This window comes from Myotis yumanensis, unplaced genomic scaffold (genome assembly GCF_028538775.1).
Source record: "Myotis yumanensis isolate MYYU_CA2020_CCGP unplaced genomic scaffold, mMyoYum1.0.hap1 SCAF_21, whole genome shotgun sequence".
In the NCBI taxonomy this organism is placed as follows: domain Eukaryota; kingdom Metazoa; phylum Chordata; class Mammalia; order Chiroptera; family Vespertilionidae; genus Myotis; species Myotis yumanensis.
In genome coordinates, this window is record NW_027223772.1 from 10,003,597 (window position 1) to 10,023,847 (window position 20,251).

General features: G+C 42.1%; 2 protein-coding genes across 4 annotated transcripts in view; one reads left to right on the top strand and one right to left on the bottom strand.

The window, feature by feature from the left end:
• FANCC (FA complementation group C) overlaps positions 1-20,251 on the top strand; it is a 277,702-nt gene that overhangs the window by 28,574 nt on the left and 228,877 nt on the right. The window lies entirely within an intron of this gene.
• On the bottom strand, positions 18,911-19,333 carry LOC138998824 (large ribosomal subunit protein eL32-like). The gene has a single exon (XM_070400827.1). The coding sequence runs from the start codon at positions 19,313-19,315 to the stop codon at positions 18,911-18,913; it is 405 nt and encodes a 134-aa protein (XP_070256928.1). The 5' UTR covers positions 19,316-19,333.

The following is a 20,251-nucleotide window of genomic DNA, read 5'->3' on the forward strand; positions in this document are numbered from 1 at the left end:
AGGCACCTAATTTTCTAAAAAGTCACTTTGGAGCACAAGGGGTATGTAATTACTTTTTTTTTTTGTTGAATCAATAAAAATTATACTTTTTTTTTTTTGCCTGATTGGCTAAAATACGTATTTTTTGCTGTGCTGCAGAATTTTAGTAATTAGTTTATGTGTGCCATGAGATGAAAAAGGATAAATTCGCTGTCATAGAAGGTGGGCAAATCGCAATGATTACATCTGTTGCTTTTGCCTCCTCTTTCATTCTTTTCTTTCTTTTAAATTAGAGTTCATGGAGGAGGTTTAAGTCTTTTTGCACTTATATAATGTTTAACTTTTGAGAAAGACATCTGGGCTAGTATAAATAACTAGAGGCTGGGTGTACGGATTCGTGCACTGGTGGGGTCCCTCGGCCTGGCCTGTGCCCTTTCACAATCTGGGACCCCTTGGGGGATGTCGGAGAGTTGGTTTCTACCCGATCCCCGAAGGCCCGATACAGACAGGAGGGAGCCTGATCCTGTGCGTTGAGCATCTGCTCCCTGGTAGTCAGTGTGCGTCATAGCAACCAGTCAACCGGTCATTTAGTTGCTTAGACTTTTATTTATATACTAGAGGCCCGGTGCACAAAAATTTGTGCACTCGGGGCGAGGGGGGTCCCAGAGAGAGAGAGAGAGAGAGAGAGAGAGAGAGAGAGAGAGAACATCAATGCAGAGACACACAAATTAGTTGCCTCCTGCATGTACAGAGAGAGAGAGAGAGAGAGAGAGAGAGAAACATCAATGCAGAGACATACAGATTGGTTGCCTCCTGCATGTGCCCTGACCTGGTGGAGATGGAACCTGCAACCCAGGTTTGCTCCCTTGACCAGGAATTGAACCTGAGACCTTTCAGTGCGTAGACTGACACTCCAGCCACTGAGCAACACTGGCCAGGGCACATTTGAGATTTTCAGCTTTAAATTCTTTCTTTTCTATTGAGTTTTTCATTTTTGCTATTATATTTTTAATTTCCAAGACTATTCTCTGAATGTCCTTTTTGTTAATATTCTCTTTCTTTCATGGATATAGTATTATTTCCTCTGCTGTAAAGATATTAATGTTATAACTTTTAAAAAAAGTCACATGACTTCTGTGTTGCTTTTATCTATATATTTTGTGTATATTAGAGGTTTTCTCAGATGTCTGGTAACCAGTCCTTGGTTGTCTGCTTATATTTACAACGAAGAACTAAAAAGCTATACCAAAACTCCGAACACATGGAAGACACTTAACTGACTTAGGTTCCTATTAAAAAGATCCGGTTGGGCTGAGTGTTCGGGAACCCTCTCATGTCAGTACCTTCAGATCTTACTTACTTACTTACTTACTTACTTACTTATTTATTTAATTATTTATTTTTATTGATAGTATTACAGATATTTCCCGTTTTCTCCTGCTTTCCCTCCTCCTCCCAGCCCCTACCCACCCCTCAGGTCTTCACGACCCTATTGCTGTAATACCTTTAGATTTTTACTCTTTGGCTTATCAGAGTTGCTTGTCATCTATAAATCAGACTGTCATTGTTCTAGGGCAGGGGTGGGCAAACTTTTTGACTCGAGGGCCACAATGGGTTCTTAAACTGGACCGGAGGGCCGGAACAAAAGCATGGATGGAGTGTTTGTGTGAACTGATATAAATTCAAAGTAAACATCATTACATAAAAGGGTACGGTCTTTTTTTTTTTTTTTTTTTTTTAGTTTTATTCATTTCAAACGGGCCGGATCCGGCCCGCGGGCCGTAGTTTGCCCACGGCTGTTCTAGGGCCTGAGTAGGTTAGAAAACTCTGGGGGTAGGGGGTTTTTAGCCTTCAGTATTCCAGTTTACACATTTTTATTTAACCCGTGAACACTCCCCCAACTCCCTAATTTGTGGAACTTATCCAGAGAATAAACCACCTCTTTTTGGTCAGGTTGGGGGCTAGGCTGCAAGAATTTGAAATGGAGATCTGGGATCTAACTGCCTCTTAGACTTTAAACCAGTTGACCTAATTTTAGGTCCTCCTTCATCCTATTTCCAGATGTCTCAGATGTCCTAATTTCCTGATCTTGTTAGGTTAGGGGTCGAATGAAATAAAATGGGATGTAAAAAGGGCTGGTTTTAGCTTTCCCATTGTTCCTCTCAGATTCAATTTTCTCCAATCTATTTATTCAGTTACCACTTGTCTATCTGCTTTCTAGCTTGTGAAATTTTATTGCTAACTTCTCCTATTCTCATCCTTGTAAGTTTACACCTTAAAAATGAAAATTAAATTTGTTTTATTGTCATTTTAGTGATGTTTTAAGAAAGAATGAATGCATGTGTTCAATCTGCCATCTTTATTTGGATTTCTGAAACACCCACCCCTTTTTTTTCTTTTAATGATTAAACTTTTACAAGTCTAAAGTTTTCATCCCTCTATATTTTCTCCTTAAAATGGGTAGCTGGCTATTCCAAACCATTTTTTTGAAAATTCTCATTCATATAACTAATAAAGTGAGATTACCAATAGCGACATTTCTAAATGAAGCCATGTCAATCAGCATGGTGTTCCATTCTCTTTGCTGCAGGTCTGATAGATGGCTAATGTTATTAATTTATTGAATAAATATTTATTAGATGGCTGCTCATTGCATAGCATTTCACCAAGCTCTACTATAGTAGTGAACTACCAATTAGGAACAGTTTTGCTGGAATACCAAAAAGACATCTTAGGGAAAGGATTCAGATAGTCTTCTATAACTTTGGATTGCTATGATTTAGTAACTAGAGTCAGTTCAATTATAAAGCAAATGTCTAGATGTTTTTTTTAAAATCTTGTGTGACTTAGTTGGTTAGAGCATTGTCCCATGCACTGAAGGGTTGTGGGTTGCATTCCCGGTAAGGGCCATACTCAGATTGCAACTGATCTATGTTTCTCCCACATCGCGCGTTCTCTCTCTCTCTCTCTCTCTCTCTCTCTTCCTTTCTCTCTCTCTCTTAAAAAAAAAAAAAAAAAGAGAGAACATCAGTCTAAGTATTGATTGGTAAGGTCCATAGATGTACTTGCCCTCTAGGTGTTTGGGGTAAGATTCTAGGGCTTAGGACAGGTGACTGGGCTAAGTTAAGGATTTAGAAGTTGCAGGTAGAAGCTAAAGTTATGGAAATGAGTGTAATGGTCCATGGGAAGTGAGATAATAGGGGGCATTAAAGGGTGTTTGGAGGAAGGAGAAACTTCTGCGTGGATTGGAATGCTCTGTACCTTCTACCCTTGCAGAAAGGTCAAGTAAAATGAGGCTAAGCATGGAGAAGCTCCTGGGAACATTATTTTTACTGAAAGATGTAGGAAACAAACAGTTTTATATTGAAGAAAAAAAATGTTCCCTATTTCTTGGATTATATTCACCCCAGTTATAGAAGCATTGACATATAGAGAGAGATTTGATGATTATCTTATCCTAAGTGATTGTGATAATGTAGATTGTAGACTGGAATAAGGCCAGGGCTGGGAGAATTATGGGTTGGAATGGAATCTGGGAAGATTAAAATGTAGGAATACAGGGTTCTTTCACTAGAGATAGATGTTTGATGATGTGAATTAAAACAGTGGATTGATGTGTTGGGGGTCCTCAAGACCACCCTTGGGTTTGATGATTCACTAGATAGACTCACAGAATTCAGCATATTCAGCATAAGTCCTCATGATTATGACTTATTACAGGGAAAAGCTACGAAGCAAAATCAGCAAAGGGAAAAGGTTCATGGGATGAAGTCTGGCGGAAACAAGGCACACTTCTAAGTGTTCTTTCCCTGTGGAGTTACACAGAACACACTCAGTTCCTCCAGCAAAATCGTGACAACATGTGTGAAATGTCATCCATCAGGGAAGCTTATTAGAGATTCAGTGCCCAAGGTTTTTATTGGGGGCTGGTCATGCTTACAAGATACCAAAATTTCAGATCCTCAGAAGGAAAGCAGATATCCAGCATAAATCACATTGTTTGTACAAACAGTTTAGGCACAGTAAGTCCCTCTTAGCAGTTAGGGAGGAGGAACTCTTCCAGTATCCAAGTTCCCAGACTCTAGTCCAGGGCCAGCCTTCAAGCTGTCCTTCCTAAGGGGAGCAGTGTCAGGCTTGCTACGTTAACTCTTTTCTGCACAATCATTTTTGTTGTGCCCAGATTACAAGATTCCCAAGAAACCACATCAGGGAGCCAATTCGATGTAAAAGCATAAGAATCTGTATTCAAGTTAACTTGAGCTCTCCATCCACCAGACTCACCGACACATCGGCTAGCCAAGTGGCCAAGAGAGAGAGCGAACCCCTCCCCGAGATCGGTTATATAGGGGGGGGTTGGAGTAAGGGAGGAGAAAGGACTGTGCTTTGCCGATTGGCCAGGCACAAGTCAATGTCCCGTTCCTGGGTGTGGCTAGCAGAGTCTTAGACTTCCGTGAAGAAGCTCCTTGCCCAACACGTGGCCAAGGTAAGATGGAGGACGTAGCCCTTACCCTGGGGAAAGGTGGAGGGCGTAGCCTTCGCCCTTTCATTCCCCCCTTTGTCTTGGAACTTCCGGCTCAATCATGAGACGGACTGCATTTTTATTCCACCGTTGCTAGAGGCCCGTACTGGGCATATTTTAACAAATGGTCTGGTGGAAGGGGAAGAAATCATTTTAGCTTTAACAACTTTTATTGAAATAGGATTTTTCTTCTTAAAATTCCTCCATGGCTATCAAAAAGCCAAATCAAGATTAATTTATCTACTGTCCTGATGTTTGCATAAACACAACAAGAATGGTGACTGACTACCTTTGCTGGAATCTCATGGTTGAATCTTAATGTGCCCCGTAGGGCCAGGAAGCCACGCCATCCAACTGCCATCAGGCCCGCCTGCAGTATCTGCTGAGTTAGGTGAATCCCTCACCTGCAGCAATTCCACCTGAGCCCACGCTCCAGGCTTTAAGCCCATCTCAGTAGCCCTCCTACTTGTTGCGGCCCAGAGCGTGTGGGGGCTCCGCAGGAATGCAGAGGCATCCCTACTGCTCCCCTTTTACTCTTACCAACCGCCAGTGATGGTAGGGCATCGGCCTGACACTCCAGCGCCAGCCATCTTCAGGGCTTCCAAGCAGAATACCAGGCTTTCTTCGTGGCATTTTTACTGGCTTCAAGTCTTTAGAGCTCAGACAGGGCTTTTTAAAACATGATACTCCAGTCAAAGTTTTCCGTTAATAAAACCACTATTAGGAACCGGTCTTATTGAATCTATGCAAAGAAATGTATTGCCATGTTAGCATTGCCAAATTTCGGAGGAATTACATAAGAAGAAAGACATACTGATTTACTCTAAGATTTTCTGACTTTCCTTGCCAATTCCTTTTAATTGTTGGCATTAAACTTTCTTTCTATGCATAACCATGCCTCAGACCTTCTACTCTAAACAGGCTTTTTTCAGACTACCCCTGACATGGGCATGGTCACAAAGGCCTGCAAGCAGTACACAGGCTGCCAACTGTTAGCTGTCTCTCAACAGAGACCAAAACCTGATGGGCACTGTTCCCTGCCCAGGTGGGCACCTGCCCTCTTGGCAGCTAGGCACCCTTTACTTTTTGGGGTTCACCCCACATAGTACCCTTCCAGGACAGCCAACATACATTCAAACCTGCAAGAGAATTAAAGGTCAATATAACACATCAATACAATGAAACATAATATAGGCATCATGGCCGCTTTAGGCAGCCACATCTTCTGCTACTAAACATGTGATACTAAAGTCTATTCTTGACCTTCCTATGAATTGTCCTTGTCTTTTTGGAGCCATGTCCATGAAGACGCAGGCATTATCTAAGTCTATTCAATGTTACCAGCATCAGGCAGGTCGAGCACGCCGTAGCTTGAGCAGGTTGCATTGTTCTCGATCGATGACGAAGTTTTTCCGGATCTCGGATGGGTCTGCTGACCAGACGTGGATGTGATGGACCCAGGTCGCGACGCCGTCTATCTTGAGAGCGGTGGGGGTCGTCAGCATCACGGAGTTGGGTGTAGGGATCTTTCCATCGAGGCTCCAGGTGGTGCCTTTTGATGTAGACCCAATCTCCTGGTCTGTGCTGATGAGGAGTTGGGGTGGGCCAGTCTCCTGGGTGGCGCCGAGGCGCAGCCAAATGTCCTCGTGCGCCCTCTGGAGCCCTCTCAAGAAAAGAGACAATTCTTGCAGCAAGAAAGTCAGGAATGATAGGGGGTGGGGCCTGCCAAACATGATAGGAGAGCCACCCATTCCCCGCCTGTCTTTACAGATTCCAAGGCCCATTGTTTTTACCTTGAGGAACTGTGAGTTCCACTCTTAAATGTAAATACCTTTTAAGTTTACCCCAGAATTCCAAAATTCCAACCCAGCACAGAATATCACATAGAAAATCAAAGTTCCCAGTAAATAACAGAGATGCTTATAAACATCAAATAAACATTTACACTTACATCTTTTCAGTGAACAAGTATTTTTACAGCCTTGGGTTCTTGAGCAGATAACAGGAACATCATCCAAGTCCCCTGATGGGGGCCTGACAGGAACAGATGTGGGGGTCTTTCCCACATCCCAGGACAGGATTCTTGACCTATGTCTTGTTCAGATAGAAACGGTTTTTATCACAAACAAACAAACAAATCCAAAACCAAGAAAATCAAGGCCAGAAGTACCCTCTGATGTTTTAGGGGTACCAAGGAAGGAGAAGTTAGGCAGTGTCCAGCCCTTCTCACAATCCACCACCAGTGACCAGTTCCAGCTTTTTAATATTCATTTAACATTTCTTTCCTTCCATTACACCAAAGCCATGCTTTTTAGTTAGTTAGAACTTTTAGCCTTAATTTTTAGGTGACATGTAAATAATTAACATTCCTCAGATTAACAATATATTCAAATTTAACAACAAGGATACATATTTAAGCAATAAGGACAGATCAATTTACAGAAACCAGTTTCTACCTGAAATAATCGTACTTTAGAAATTAGATTTCTGCTATCAGACTCTCTTAAAGACTTTGACATAACCTTTGATTGTCCTTAGTTTAAGGAAAGCAGGGTTTTCTAGATTTAAGAGATTAGTTTAAAAATAAATCCTCGAAGCAAGCACGCTTGCAGCCCCATAAAACTCCGCCTTAAAGCTCCACCCCTGAGTAAATCAGAGGGCGGGGCCTTTGCTGTTTCAAGATGGCGGCCCCCAGGGGAGCAGCAAACCATGCGGCCAACGTGGCGGATGCCGAGGCTTGGAGCCCAAAATGGTGGCTGTACCAATAAGCAAAGGCATTTAGTTACCACAATAACACAATTTTTCCCAATTCAATCCGAACATTTCTTTGTCAGGTTCATCTCTGCCATTTTTAAGGCCAAAACAGTCTCGGGTTTTTATTCTGTACTTTCCCTTTACACGTGCACAGAAATCCCAGATGCATTCTAAAACTTTTACATTTCTAGCTGGGGCGATCTCCATGGGAAGAGGCCAGCTCGCATCCAGAGCTGCCGCCGCCCCCGGCCTCCCCTCCCGGGTGTCCGGCCCTCAGGCTCCGCGGGGGACCTTCCCCCGACCCGATGCCGACTGGGGCCTCGCTGCTCCCGCCTCCCGTGAGCGACGCGCCGGCCCCGCCCCCCCATGCTCCACCTGGCTCCACTCATTCGCCACAAGCCCGGGGCCAACGCAGGCCGCCGCCGCCAGGCTCCGCGAACGAGCTTGTCCGCGCCCGGCCCGAGCCCCCAGGGCCGCCCCCCCCCCGAAGGCGCGCCGCCGATGGCGCCGAGCGCAGGTCCAAGCTGCGGGGCTCAGGCTGCCCGGGCAGCCGCCACCTCTCCCGGCCTCCGGCCTCTTCCAGGCCGCGCCGCTCGAGCTCCGGCTCCGGCCCAGCGCCCACTGCCGACCGGGCCGGAGGCTGAGCCCCCAGGGCCGCGGCTTGGCCGGGCTCCGGGGCGAGGGCTGCGGTCATCTCGCTCCGCACTCCTGCACACCTGCCCCCGGGCGCCCGCCCCTACTGCGCAGCAAGCAGCCTTAGTGCGCTGGCCTCAGCCTCTGCGCGCCGGCTTCAGCCTCCGCATCCAGGCGCATCTTTCCTCTCCTGCGGCCCAAGGCCCAGTGATTCCCAGCTCACCTTCCCTGCCTTTACATTCACACACTTCCACCAGACATTCATTCAGAGTTCAACAACTTCCCAACTCCTGAGGGAGCTCCAAAGCCTCCCGCAATCTCCCCGAACCGATCAATCACAATACCCAAAGGAGCAGTCTGAGTTCGTCCCATAACATCCGTCCAGTAAGTCCACATAAAACAGAGAAACAGGCACAAACAGGGCCCAAAACAGCCTTCCACTTCCATGGAAGAGACAGACGATGGCTTACGCCAAACCGGCGGGAACTACCCACCTCGTCTCAGATTGGGGTTTCTACAGACCTCCCGACTTTTCGGAAGCAAAATTACACCCCTACAGATACAGATGGAGGATCGAGGCGTCCCTCGACTCCTCCCGCCCTTTGACCCCCATGTGCGTCCACGGTCAATGTGGGCGAATACAGATTTCAGAAGTGAGCGCACACAGAACAGATAAAGCACACAGAACAGACAAACATAATACACAGACACTTACCGCGGCCATGCAGATTCTACGAATTGGGGGAGTCCCTACATGGTCTTGGGAACCCCGGGCGAGCCCCCAAATGTTGTGCCCAGATTACAAGATTCTCAAGAAACCACATCAGGGAGCCAATTCGATGTAAAAGCATAAGAATCTGTATTCAAGTTAACTTGAGCTCTCCATCCACCAGACTCACCGACACATCGGCTAGCCAAGTGGCCAAGAGAGAGAGCGAACCCCTCCCCGAGATCGGTTATATAGGGGGGGGGTTGGAGTAAGGGAGGAGAAAGGACTGTGCTTTGCCGATTGGCCAGGCACAAGTCGATGTCCCGTTCCTGGGTGTGGCTAGCAGAGTCTTAGACTTCCGTGAAGAAGCTCCTTGCCCAACACGTGGCCAAGGTAAGATGGAGGACGTAGCCCTTACCCTGGGGAAAGGTGGAGGGCGTAGCCTTCGCCCTTTCAATTTTAGGAGGTGAGAAGTCATTTTGAGGGCCAAAGCTAAGTTTAACCTTGATAAATTCCACAGTCGTCTGAAGGCAGGGTTAAAGCCTCTCTCAGGTGTAAACTGATGGTGTATTAAAAATAGGCAGAAAACTTAGCTTGTAGAAGATTATAAATTAAGGATGAGAAGCATAGCCCATGCAATATTGGAACTCATACGAAATCTAGATATGGGGAGGGAGAGTGGAGAGTTGTGCTATGGACTGAATTTTGTGTCCCCCTCCCCCTCCCATAAATTCATATGGAGCTAGAGCCTTTAGAGAGGTAATTAGGTTTAAATGAGGTCCTAAGAGTGGCAGTCCTAATTGGATAGGGCTGGTGGCCTTATAAGAAGGGGAAGAGAGATCTTTTTCTCTGTCTGTGCATATGTACAAAGAAGAGGCCATGTGAGCACACAGATAGCAGCCATCTGCAAGCCAGGCAGAGAGTCCAGAACCAAAGAGTCCAGAATCTTGATCTTGGGCTTTCCAGCTCCTAAAACTAAGAAAATAAATGTGTGCTGTATAAGCCACCTAGTGTATGTTTTTTTGTTATGGCAGCCTGAGTAGACCTGACTAGGACTTTAGCTTTATCAAGATGAATGCTATATGGAATGAGAGAATATTAATACGGTGCTGGTTTTTTGTTTGTTTTGTTATTGTTTTTTTTTCTGTTTGTCTTTTTGTCAGTTTGCTTTTTAAACTTAGCTAACTCACCCACATACCACCCTTTTTCATTTAGCATCAGCCATTAACGCAAGGTTCTAGATCTGTGCCATTCAATACCATATTTGATGATGTAAATTTAAATTAATTAAAATAAAAAAAATAAAAAAATTCAGTTCCTCAGTTGCACTAGCCACATTTCATGTGTTCAGTAGCCATATGTGGCTAGTGGCTATGATATTGGACAGTATATATATATATATATATAAATAGAACATTGACATCATTGCAGAAACTTACACTTTTTAATTAGTTGACTCACATCTCTCGCTATTTATTTTCTGTTTCAGTGGTTCTGAACTTTTCCAGGCTTAAGGCATGAATATTAACATTTTTGATTGATATCCTTAAAGGTTTTAAAACAGTAACACTAAAAAAATGAATAATGATTACAGTTGAAACTCTGAAGTGTAATATGTCAAGCTGAGTCTGTAACAATATCATGCTATTCATTTGGTCATGCTTCTACAATATGTGCCTTTAGAAAAGATGTTTTCTACCCCTACTGGGCTTGCTTATATATTCATAGGACAGAGAACTTGGATACCACAGGTTTACTCTCTGACACCTGCTTCCCACCTGCTGGATGCTTTTTTCTGCTGTTTCCTGGAGGTGGTAAATACTGACACTTTAGAAGGAAGCATCAGTAACCAGACTGCTCTGCTAAGCGAGGAGTCACAGGCCAAGGGGAGGTCAGAGTAAGTGGCAAGCAATCTGGCATTATATGGAAAAGATTGTTTCCTGAGGTAATAAAAAGTATAATATTGGTCAGAAAGGTCATTGGTAACGCACTCACCAATCTGTGTCATCGTATATGGGTACTGTTCTCGAGACTCCTCAAAACAACCCTGTGAGGTATTCCACTCGCGAAGCCAAGTGAAGGCCGCACTCAGAAATCTCATCTAATTTGCTCCGGGTCACTGAATTACTGAATAGAGATGCTGGATTCATACCTTCCCATTGGTCTTCACAGCTTGTGTTTTTTTCCACCCTAATACAGCTGGGCTTGGCCCCTTCATCCCACTGGGTGAGAACAGCTCTGCCAAAGCTATGTTCTGTGTGAAAGGGGTTCTTTGTAAGTTTCATACACATTTAATTCAAGTAAAGATTGAATGACGTGGAAGGGCACATTTTTTCTTTTATTTTAAATAATTGTTATTTTAATTATATTGAAAACAAAAAAAATTTAAAAAGGAAAAATCATTAATAATTCCAGCATTTATTTATTTATTTATTTTTTTAATTAAATCTTTATTGTTCAGATTATTACATTTGTTCCTCTTTTTTCCCCCCATAACTCCCCTCCTTCCAGCTCCCACCCCACCCTCCACCCTCACTCCCCACCCACTGTGTTCATCCATAGGTGCATGATTTTTGTCCAGTCACTTCCCGCATCTCCCACACCCCTTTTCCCCCCAAGAATAGTCAGTCTATTCCCTTTCTATGTCCCTGATTCTATTATAATCACCAGTTCATTCTGTACATCAGGTTATTTATTCACTTGATTCTTAGATTCATTTGTTGATAGATGCATGTTTGTTGTTCATAATTTGTATCTTTACCTTTTTCTTCTTCTTCCTCTTCTTAAAGGATACCTTTCAGCATTTCATATAATACTGGTTTGGCGGTGATGAACTCCTTTAGCTTTTCCTTATCTGTGAAGCTCTTTATCTGACCTTCAATTCTGAATGATAGCTTTGCTGGATAAAGTAATCTTGGTTGTAGGTTCTTGGTATTCAGCACTTTGAATATTTCTTGCCATTCCCTTCTGGCCTGCAAAGTTTCTGTTGAGAAATCAGCTGACAGTCGTATGGGTATTCCCTTGTAGGTAATTGAGCCTCTTTCTCTTGCTGCTTTTAAGATTTTCTCTTTGTCTTTTGCTCTTGGCATTTTAATGATGATGTGTCTTGGTGTGGTCCTCTTTGGATTCCTTTTGTTTGGGGTTCTCTGCGCTTCTTGGACCTGTAAGTCCATTTCTTTCACCAGGTGGGGGAAGTTTTCTGCCATTATTTCTTGAAATAGGTTTTCAATATCTTGCTGTCTCTCATCTTCTGGCACTCCAATAATTCTGATATTAGACCGCTTAAAGCTGTCCCAGAGGCTCCTTACACTATCTTCACACTTTCGGATTCTTTTTTCATTTTGCTTTTCCAATTGGGTGTTTTTTGTCGAATCTTTGGTTTGATTCTTGTGCTCCTCTGGTCTGCTATTGGGTATAATATTCTTTATTTCAGTCCGTGTATGCTTACTTTCTAATTTCTTTATCGTAGCATCGAGGGTCTCATTAGTTTTCGTGAGGTTCTGCACAAATTTATGGCAAGCCCTCAAAATTGCGATTCTTAGCTCCATATCCTCCATTTCTGTCATGTTTTTTTGTCTCCTCATCTTTTATGCTTTCTTGGTGTACCCCCTTGTGGTCTCTGTGCGCAGTCTTGTTCTAGCCAAGCCTTAATTGTTGTAGTTAACACTAGAGGGGTTTGACCACCAGGCTGACTGGCTGTAGGAATCAGCTGTATGGAAAACGTCTGCCTTCTGGGGAGGCGCTAATCCAGCCTTTGCCTGAGGCGATCGGCAAATGGCTGTGCGCAGGGTTTGGGCGGGGCGGGATCAACAGGGCGGGCGGAGGGAGCAGTTATGGCCACGCTCAGTCCCGTTCCCAGAGGCTCTGCTTCTCAGAACCCCGGCAGCCGCTGCAAACTTCGGAGAGAAAGCTGCCCTCAGGTTCCAACTGATGCCGGATAATCCCGCTTCTCCCGTTTGAGTCTGGGTCCCTAGAGACTCGCCCGGATCTGGAGCCCAGAGTCTGAGACTCACTCCCGACAGAAAACGACAACCGCGCCCTCAGCCACCAGCCCGCTTTGCGCGCGCACCTCGGTACCTTTGTATTTTCCACACTGCGCCGCCTCTGAGCCTCGATTTGCTGTTCTCTTTCCTTCTAGTTGTAGAGTCTCTCTTCAGCCAGCCTTCCTGTGGTTCTGGGTGATGTCCGTTCAGTCTTTTAGTTGTATTTTTGAAATGGTTGTTTTCGGCAGCGGTCTCCGGTGTTTACCTACGCCGCCATCTTGGTCTCCTCCCCAGCATTTATTTTGGAGTAATTTAAAGACTTTCCTGTGCTTATGCAGACCTATTTTAACAAAAAATGTTATCATGCTATTATATATGTTTGTCTGAAGCTTCCTAATTTGATTTAAGAATTTAGGATGAACAGCTCTCCAAGTCAGTCAGGAATTTCTTTGTGCAGTTAACTGCTCTGTTAATTTAAAAAGTATGTTTTTTTAAAAAGTTATTGTTACACACACTTTAACCAGTCTTCTTCATTTTAGCCTATAGGTCTATTTTTTTCTTTTTGTGGTGTTACTAACAAATAATTGAAGAGAGGAACAAAGTCTTAAATTTGGCATTTAGTACCAAATAATTCCAGATGTTTGCTTTGCCCTGAAGATAGAAAGGACCTACCCACTCTGATGCTGTGTTTGTTCTTCTCATCACCCTTGTCTTGATTTCTCTTTCATTTTATTTAATTTTAACCTTAATACTATAGACTTGTTTTACGCAGCCCTTGGTGATATCTTTGCTCTGGTGATATCCTTGCCAGTGGCTTTCTCTCTACCCCCAGTCACTGATGGGTTTCTTGGCGGGGAATGGTAATAATGGTGGTCCTTTCAAGTTGACTCAGGAGCACCCCAAGTCAGCAGTCATATTTGGCATCACAAGTAGGAGGGTGCGATAACCATACGTCCCTCAATTAGGATTTAAAAGTTGTTAGTTGCTCTGTGAGCTGTTCTTTATAGCGATCAACTTAAGCAGGAGATTGAATTTATTTCCTGCAGGTTTTTTTTCTTGGTGATTGTCTGACATTATTGCCTTATTATTATCTATCTTATTCCCTTTTATTATTGTTCTCCTAAAATTTTCTTTTAGTCACTTTACTTTGATCATTTTTTCATATATTCTCCTTCCTATTTGTGATTTCTCAGACTTCTTCCTTTTTCTTAATCAGACTTATGCTAATGAGATTTTTCCTTCTGCTTGATTGTAATGATCTAGTTTTTTATTGGAGAGGGACAGGAAGGTGAGGTGAGGTAAGAAAGGTGGAGGTAAATATGCCACCTGCTAACTGTTAATATAAAACAAGATATTAGGGAATCTAATTCCTTTCTGATTTCTTGTGTTTGGGAGACCATAGAATCAGTCGGATACTTAACATCAGTTGGCTTTTGTGTGCAGAGCCTTACAAGAATATTACTGATAAGTCCCCACTTCCCAGGAGATAGGCCACCTTGTGGGAGAAAGGACCAGCCCATGTAGAAGATAAAGAAAAATATTCCAGCAAAGGTAAAACAACATGCCCGAAAGAAACTGTGATATCAAGGACACATATTGCGAATAAAGGATAGATAAAATGGAAAGTCTTTCAGAAGGAGCTGAGTTTAGATTATACAGAGATGTTTACTTTGGTGATAAACAGGGCTGCACTGTAAGTAACTTCTGTTTGAAGGAAGGTGAAGGAAGGTCCTATTCTAGGGCTCAGAAAACAAGGCTTTGTTTCCAGAAGACAGTTAAATATGAATAACAATTTCAATACTGAATTAGACAGTTTTTTATTAAAATGTGATCTGAGTGTCTATATTTATTATACCTAACCTTACATCTAGCAGTAGAATAATTGTTAATGAAGCATTTAAAGGAATATACAGATGAACCAGACAGAATTTTGTAACGTGTATTTTTATCTTTGGGGAAATCCTAGTTGAAACTGGAAAAATTTCAAGTTTTATTATTGCTCTTTACAAATTATAGGGATTTTGATATTGTCCAGTTAAAAATTTAATAGGTTTTAGAATCTAGTTATTAATTGACCTTAATTCTCTACAATTTTGTTGCTTTATAAGAGTACTCTTGCCCTGGCCAGTGTGGCTCAGTTGGTTGGACCGTCGTCCCATACACCAAAAGGTTGCAGTTCATTTTCTGGTCAGGGTGTGTACGGGAGGCAACTGACAGATGTTTCTCTCTCAAGTCAGTCTTTCTCTGTTTCTCCTTCTCCCTTTCTCTCTCTCTAAAAAAATCAGTAAAAATGTATTCTCAGGGGAGGGCTAATGAAAAGAGTACTCTTAAGGTTAAAATCAACTTAAAAGCAGGGTAAATGGTGTCTACCTATAAACTCAGACTTGTCAGCACTTGAATAGAAAAAAAAACTCGTCTCAGACATGATAATTAGGATATTCCTCAAAACCACATATATTGCCTTAGCTGGTTTAGCTCAGTGGATAGAGCATCGGCCTGCAGACTGAAGGGTCCAGGGCTTAATTCCCATCAAGGGCACATTCACCAGCCCTGGTTGGGGTGTCTGTGGGAGGCAACCAATTGATATATCTCTCTCACATCAATGTTTCTCTCTATCTCTCCCCCTCCCTTCTACTCTCTCTAAAATTCAGTGGAAAAATATCCTTGGGTGAGGATTAACAAAAACAAAAAACCACATATACTATAGTATTTTTAAAGCCTGCAACCAAAATGTAGAATCATTGTGTTTTATAGCACTTGAAACTATATCTGATATTACTGTACGTCTGTGCTGTCCTGATACAGCTTTTGGATTACGTTAGTGGTGCAAAAATGATTCTTACACTTAAGTAACATACATTGCTTGACTGCACAGATGACAACAGTGTTGAATCTATTCAGTAAAAGAAAATTAGGACAACTGGTTTTGCCAGTTCATTTTTACTGATATTTATTTACTTTGTGTGACTATGGTTCTTGTAAAGAAATTACAAAACCTAGAAATTAGAGCCAAGAACAGAGTGTGGGTGCTCCTTCTGCCTACCACAGGTTGGTTTGAGCATTGTTCCATATACCAAAACGGTTGCAGGTTTGATTCCTGTCAGGGCACATATCCAGGTTGCAGGTTCAATCCCAGATCAGGGTGCATGTGGGAGGCAACCTATTGATGTTTTTCTCACGTTGATGTTTCTGTCTCTCTCCCAAATCAATAATAATAATAAAAAAAATCCTCAGGTGAGGTTAAAAGAAAGATATTCAGAAAAAAAAAAACCAACCTAGAAATTTTAAAAATGCAAACTTGAATTTGTCATACGCTGAGCACTTTGCTGAATCCACTTGAAGTGATGTGTAGACATACCCTGCTGTAGCTTATATGCAAATAAAGGTTTATAATAAGGGACTTGAGCATTTGTGATTTTGGTATCTGCTGGGTTTCCTAAACCAGTCTCCCATAGAATTCGAGGGATGACTGTACCGATTCATTTCTGTATACTTCACTGGCAAGAGACAGACAGATAGCGCTGTATATAATAATTATATGTGCTTTAGAGCAGTGGTTCTCAACTTTCCTAATGCCGCGACCCTTTAATACAGTTCCTCATGTTGTGGTGACCTCCAACCATAAGATTATTTTCGTTGCTACTTCATAACTGTAATTTTGCTACTGTTATGAATTGTGATGTAAATATCTGATATGCAGGATGTATTTTCATTGTTACAAATTGAACATAATTAAAGCATAGTGATTAATCACAAAAACAATATGTAATTATATATGTGTTTTCCGATGGTCTTAGGCGACCCCTGTGAAAGGGTCGTTCGACCCCCAAAGGGGTCTCGACCCACAGGTTGAGAACCGCTGCTTTAGAGGAACAGAAAACAGTGAAGAAAGAGGAGTATGATTTGAAATAAGAAGAATGAAGTGCTATAAGACTGGTTAACTGGAAGCACTGGATGCAAATACTTAACAAATTGTAATCAAGGTTGAAGAGCATAGGAAACATGTGTCATGCCAAGAGCTTGGTAATGCAGGATATTAGGAACCATGTGCAAGTGCTGTAATTATTACCTGTTATGAGAACATGTAAAAGGAAATTTATGTAGGATATAAAGCCACAGATACCTGTATGAAAGTACATCTTGCCAGTGGATATCAGCGCAGGCTAAGATTAGGTCACGGCCTTGAAATTGGTCCAGTGGGTTTCAAGTATGTGGGTAGGTAAATAAAGTACATCACATCTTCTTTATAACTATTTAAGATCTTCTGGAACAAATAGTTATTACACTAGCTATGGAAAGTTGAGGTTTCTCCTATATATGGTCTTAGTAAAGACAGATCATCTTATATAAAAAAAAGACATGCTCAACTTGGGCTGTGAAATTGTAAATAAACCCTACTTTACAAATTATTCTTTCTTGTTGTAACATTAACCTATGTTTTTGAGAAAGCAAAAATGTTTTTAGATTAAAAGGAACAAGTCTTCATTCTCTTTATTAATATTAAATACCAAACATTTTACTTTTATGTCATATAAACCTCTTCTAATAGATTTTTAGTAACCCGGAAATGAATCTGTGAAATCAAAAAATGTCAGAGCTCATGAGAGAGATTATGAATTGAATTTGGGAAAATGGGGGAAACTTATCAACTGGAAAACCTGATTTTACTATTGCATAGCAATCGTTTAAAGAAAATGTTATCTGGCATATTTATTTTGGATATATGTCTTGAATTTTTATATGACAAGGGAAATAGAAATAAATTTATATTTGGCCAAAAAAAGGGTGCATGTTATAGATACGCAGCTCCTGCCTAGAATTGTCTGTCTTTTTGTTGTTGACCAAAAATAAACATTTCTGGCTTAACTTTTTGAAGGCAATTTGAAGTTTCCAGTCTCGAAATCATGCGATTTTCTATTAAATAGTGGGTGGTAAGGTGGTCAGATGGAAGTGTTCAGTTCATCCAGCAGCAGCAGATTGATCTGACAAATGGCATTCCTTTAACTGTGTGGAAAACATTTTGTTTCCTTTATCCTTTGGCAGAAGCAGACACTGTCTGTGGTTTCCTTACAGAAGTTTGGGTGGGTAAACTTGGGATGTGTAAGTAGAAACAGCAGCAGAGAGATTGTCTCTGACAGTTGGAAAGACCCACTGAGGATCTTAGAAAGAGGCTGATGACACTGATGATGTGGTGTGGGATCGGTTGTTAAGAGTCCTGAGAGAGGAATTAAACAATGTGGACATAAATGAGGAATGCAAATGCTCAGAATAAAGTGATGGTTCTACCTTAAGGAAATAAGCCAAAGATTTTAGGTTGAGGTTCCTGAAAAATTTGCTTTTGATATGGATAAGAACAAACAAGTTCCTCTTTATAGTTCACCTCCATTTCCTTCTGTGACATGTCATCAGTGATTTCTGATGAGCATGTGATCAATGTGTTTCTCAGTTACTGTCTCTCATGATGTGTGTGTGACCTTGGGCAAGATATTAACCACTCTTTGCCTCAGTTTCTCATCTATAAAATGGGATTGTGGAGATTGAGATAATGTCTAAAGCTATTATAATAGTCCTGGACATAGAATGAGCACTATGTAAGTGTTAGCTACTATACAATAATTGTTATTTTATCATTATCATCATACTTATTATTTCAGTAGAAGGAGGAAGCCTTTTGAGGAGGAAGCTATTTGCTTCCTCTAATAACCTTAGTATATTTGATGTATTTTTATAGAAATGAATCAGAAATAAATCGTTTAATGTTTAAAGTGATTTATAATGTTTCCATGTTACCTTTGAAAAATTCATGTTTGAAAAATACTAGTAACTATGGATATTTTCTCTATTTTCTTAGCATTTTTCCAGATTAAAACACAAGCCAATAAATGTCAAATAAAAACCATATAGCTACCTGGGGCCATTTACCAGTACAATACCCCAGTGTTCCCTGAGGGCATTATATCTTACAAAGCTATGCGGTAATTCTTCTTCTTCTTCTTCTTTTTAATCTTTATTGTTGAGATTATTACAGATGTCCCTCTTTTTTCTTCCCATTGTCCCCCTCCACCCGGTTCCAGTCCTGCCCCAGGCTTTGGCCACCCTATTGTCTGTGTCCATAGGTAATGCATATATGCATATAAGGTCTTTGTTTAATCTCTTCCCACCCTCTCACCCCCCTTCCCTCTGAGAATTGTCAGCCTGTTCCATTTCCATACCTTTGATTCTATTTTATTCACCACTTTATTCTGTTCATTAGATTTCTTATTTGTTTATTTTTATTTTTTTGGCAGAATTTTATGATTTCATTAACACAAATACAATGTGTACACAATCTGTCTATTCATTTTCGTCACTGCACAGCCTGGCATTGGGATTGGTGACTCTGATAGCCAGCTGGGCTGCTCTTTCCACAATGGCTTTGCGGTTCTTTGAGGAGATGTGAGCAATCTCAGCACAGTGAGATTTATTGCGCATCAGCAGCACTTCAAGCTCCTTGACGTTGTGGACCAGGAACTTCCGAAAGCCACTGGGCAGCATGTGCCTTGTTTTCTTGTTGCTCCCATAACCAATGTTGGGCATCAGGATCTGGCCCTTGAATCTTCTACGCACCCTATTGTCAGTGCCTCTGGGCTTCTGCCAGTTCCGCTTAATTTTGACATATTGGTCTGACTGGTGCCGGATGAACTTCTTGGTCCTCTTTTTGACAATCTTGGGTTTCATGAGGGGTCTGAGGGCAGCCATGATGCCGGGTAGGAGATGGCTGCCAGCTCCGTAGGCAGCGCCGAGGACGAGAGGGGCTGTTTATTTTGATTTTTAGATTAAGTTGCTGATAGGAATGTATTCATTGCAATTTTGTTGTTCATATTTTTGATCTTTTAATCTTCTTCCTTTTCTTAAGGAATACCCTTCAATATTTCATATAATACTGGTTTAGTGGTGATGAACTCCTTTAGCTTTTTCTTGTTTGTGAAGCTCTTTATCTGACCTTCAATTCTAAATGATAGCTTTGCTGGGTAGAGTAATCTTGGCTGTAGGTCCTACTGTTCATCACTTTGAATATTTCTTGCCACTCACTTCTGGCCTGCATAGTTTCTGTTGAGAAATCAGCTGACAATCTTATGGGCATTCCCTTGTAGGTAAGTAGCTGCTTTTCTCTTGCTGCTTTTCATATTATCTTTCTGTCTTTTGCCCTTGACATTTTAATTATGATGTGTCTTGGTGTGGTCCTCTTTGGGTTCCTCTTGTTTGGGACTCTCTGTGCTTCCTGGACTTATAAGTCTATTTCTTTCACCAGTTAGGGGAAGTTTTCTGTCATTATTTCTTCAAATAGGTTTTTTGAGGTTTCTAGAACAGTGGTTGGCAAACCGCGGCTCGCGAGCCACATGTGGCTCTTTGGCCCCTTGAGTGTGGCTCTTCCACAAAATACCACGTACAGTGCGATTGAAACTTCGTGGCCCATGCGCAGAAGTAGGTTTTCGGCCTGGGCGAGTCTATTTTGAAGAAGTGGCATTAGAAGTGGGGGGTGTCAGTCGGTCGGGTGACGGGAGACACGGTGCAGGTGGGCCGCGTGATAGGCAGCGCGGGGGAGGCGCCTGCGATTCATGCACGAGTTGAGGATGGGAGAGTTGGAAGGGGTCGACCTCAGCGAACATACCTCAATCAGATTGAGGATGTTTT

Excerpts from the sequence above, each read along its gene's own strand:
- LOC138998824 (XM_070400827.1), bottom strand. The coding sequence starts at position 19,315 with ATGGCTGCCCTCAGACCCCTCATGAAACCCAAGATTGTCAAAAAGAGG.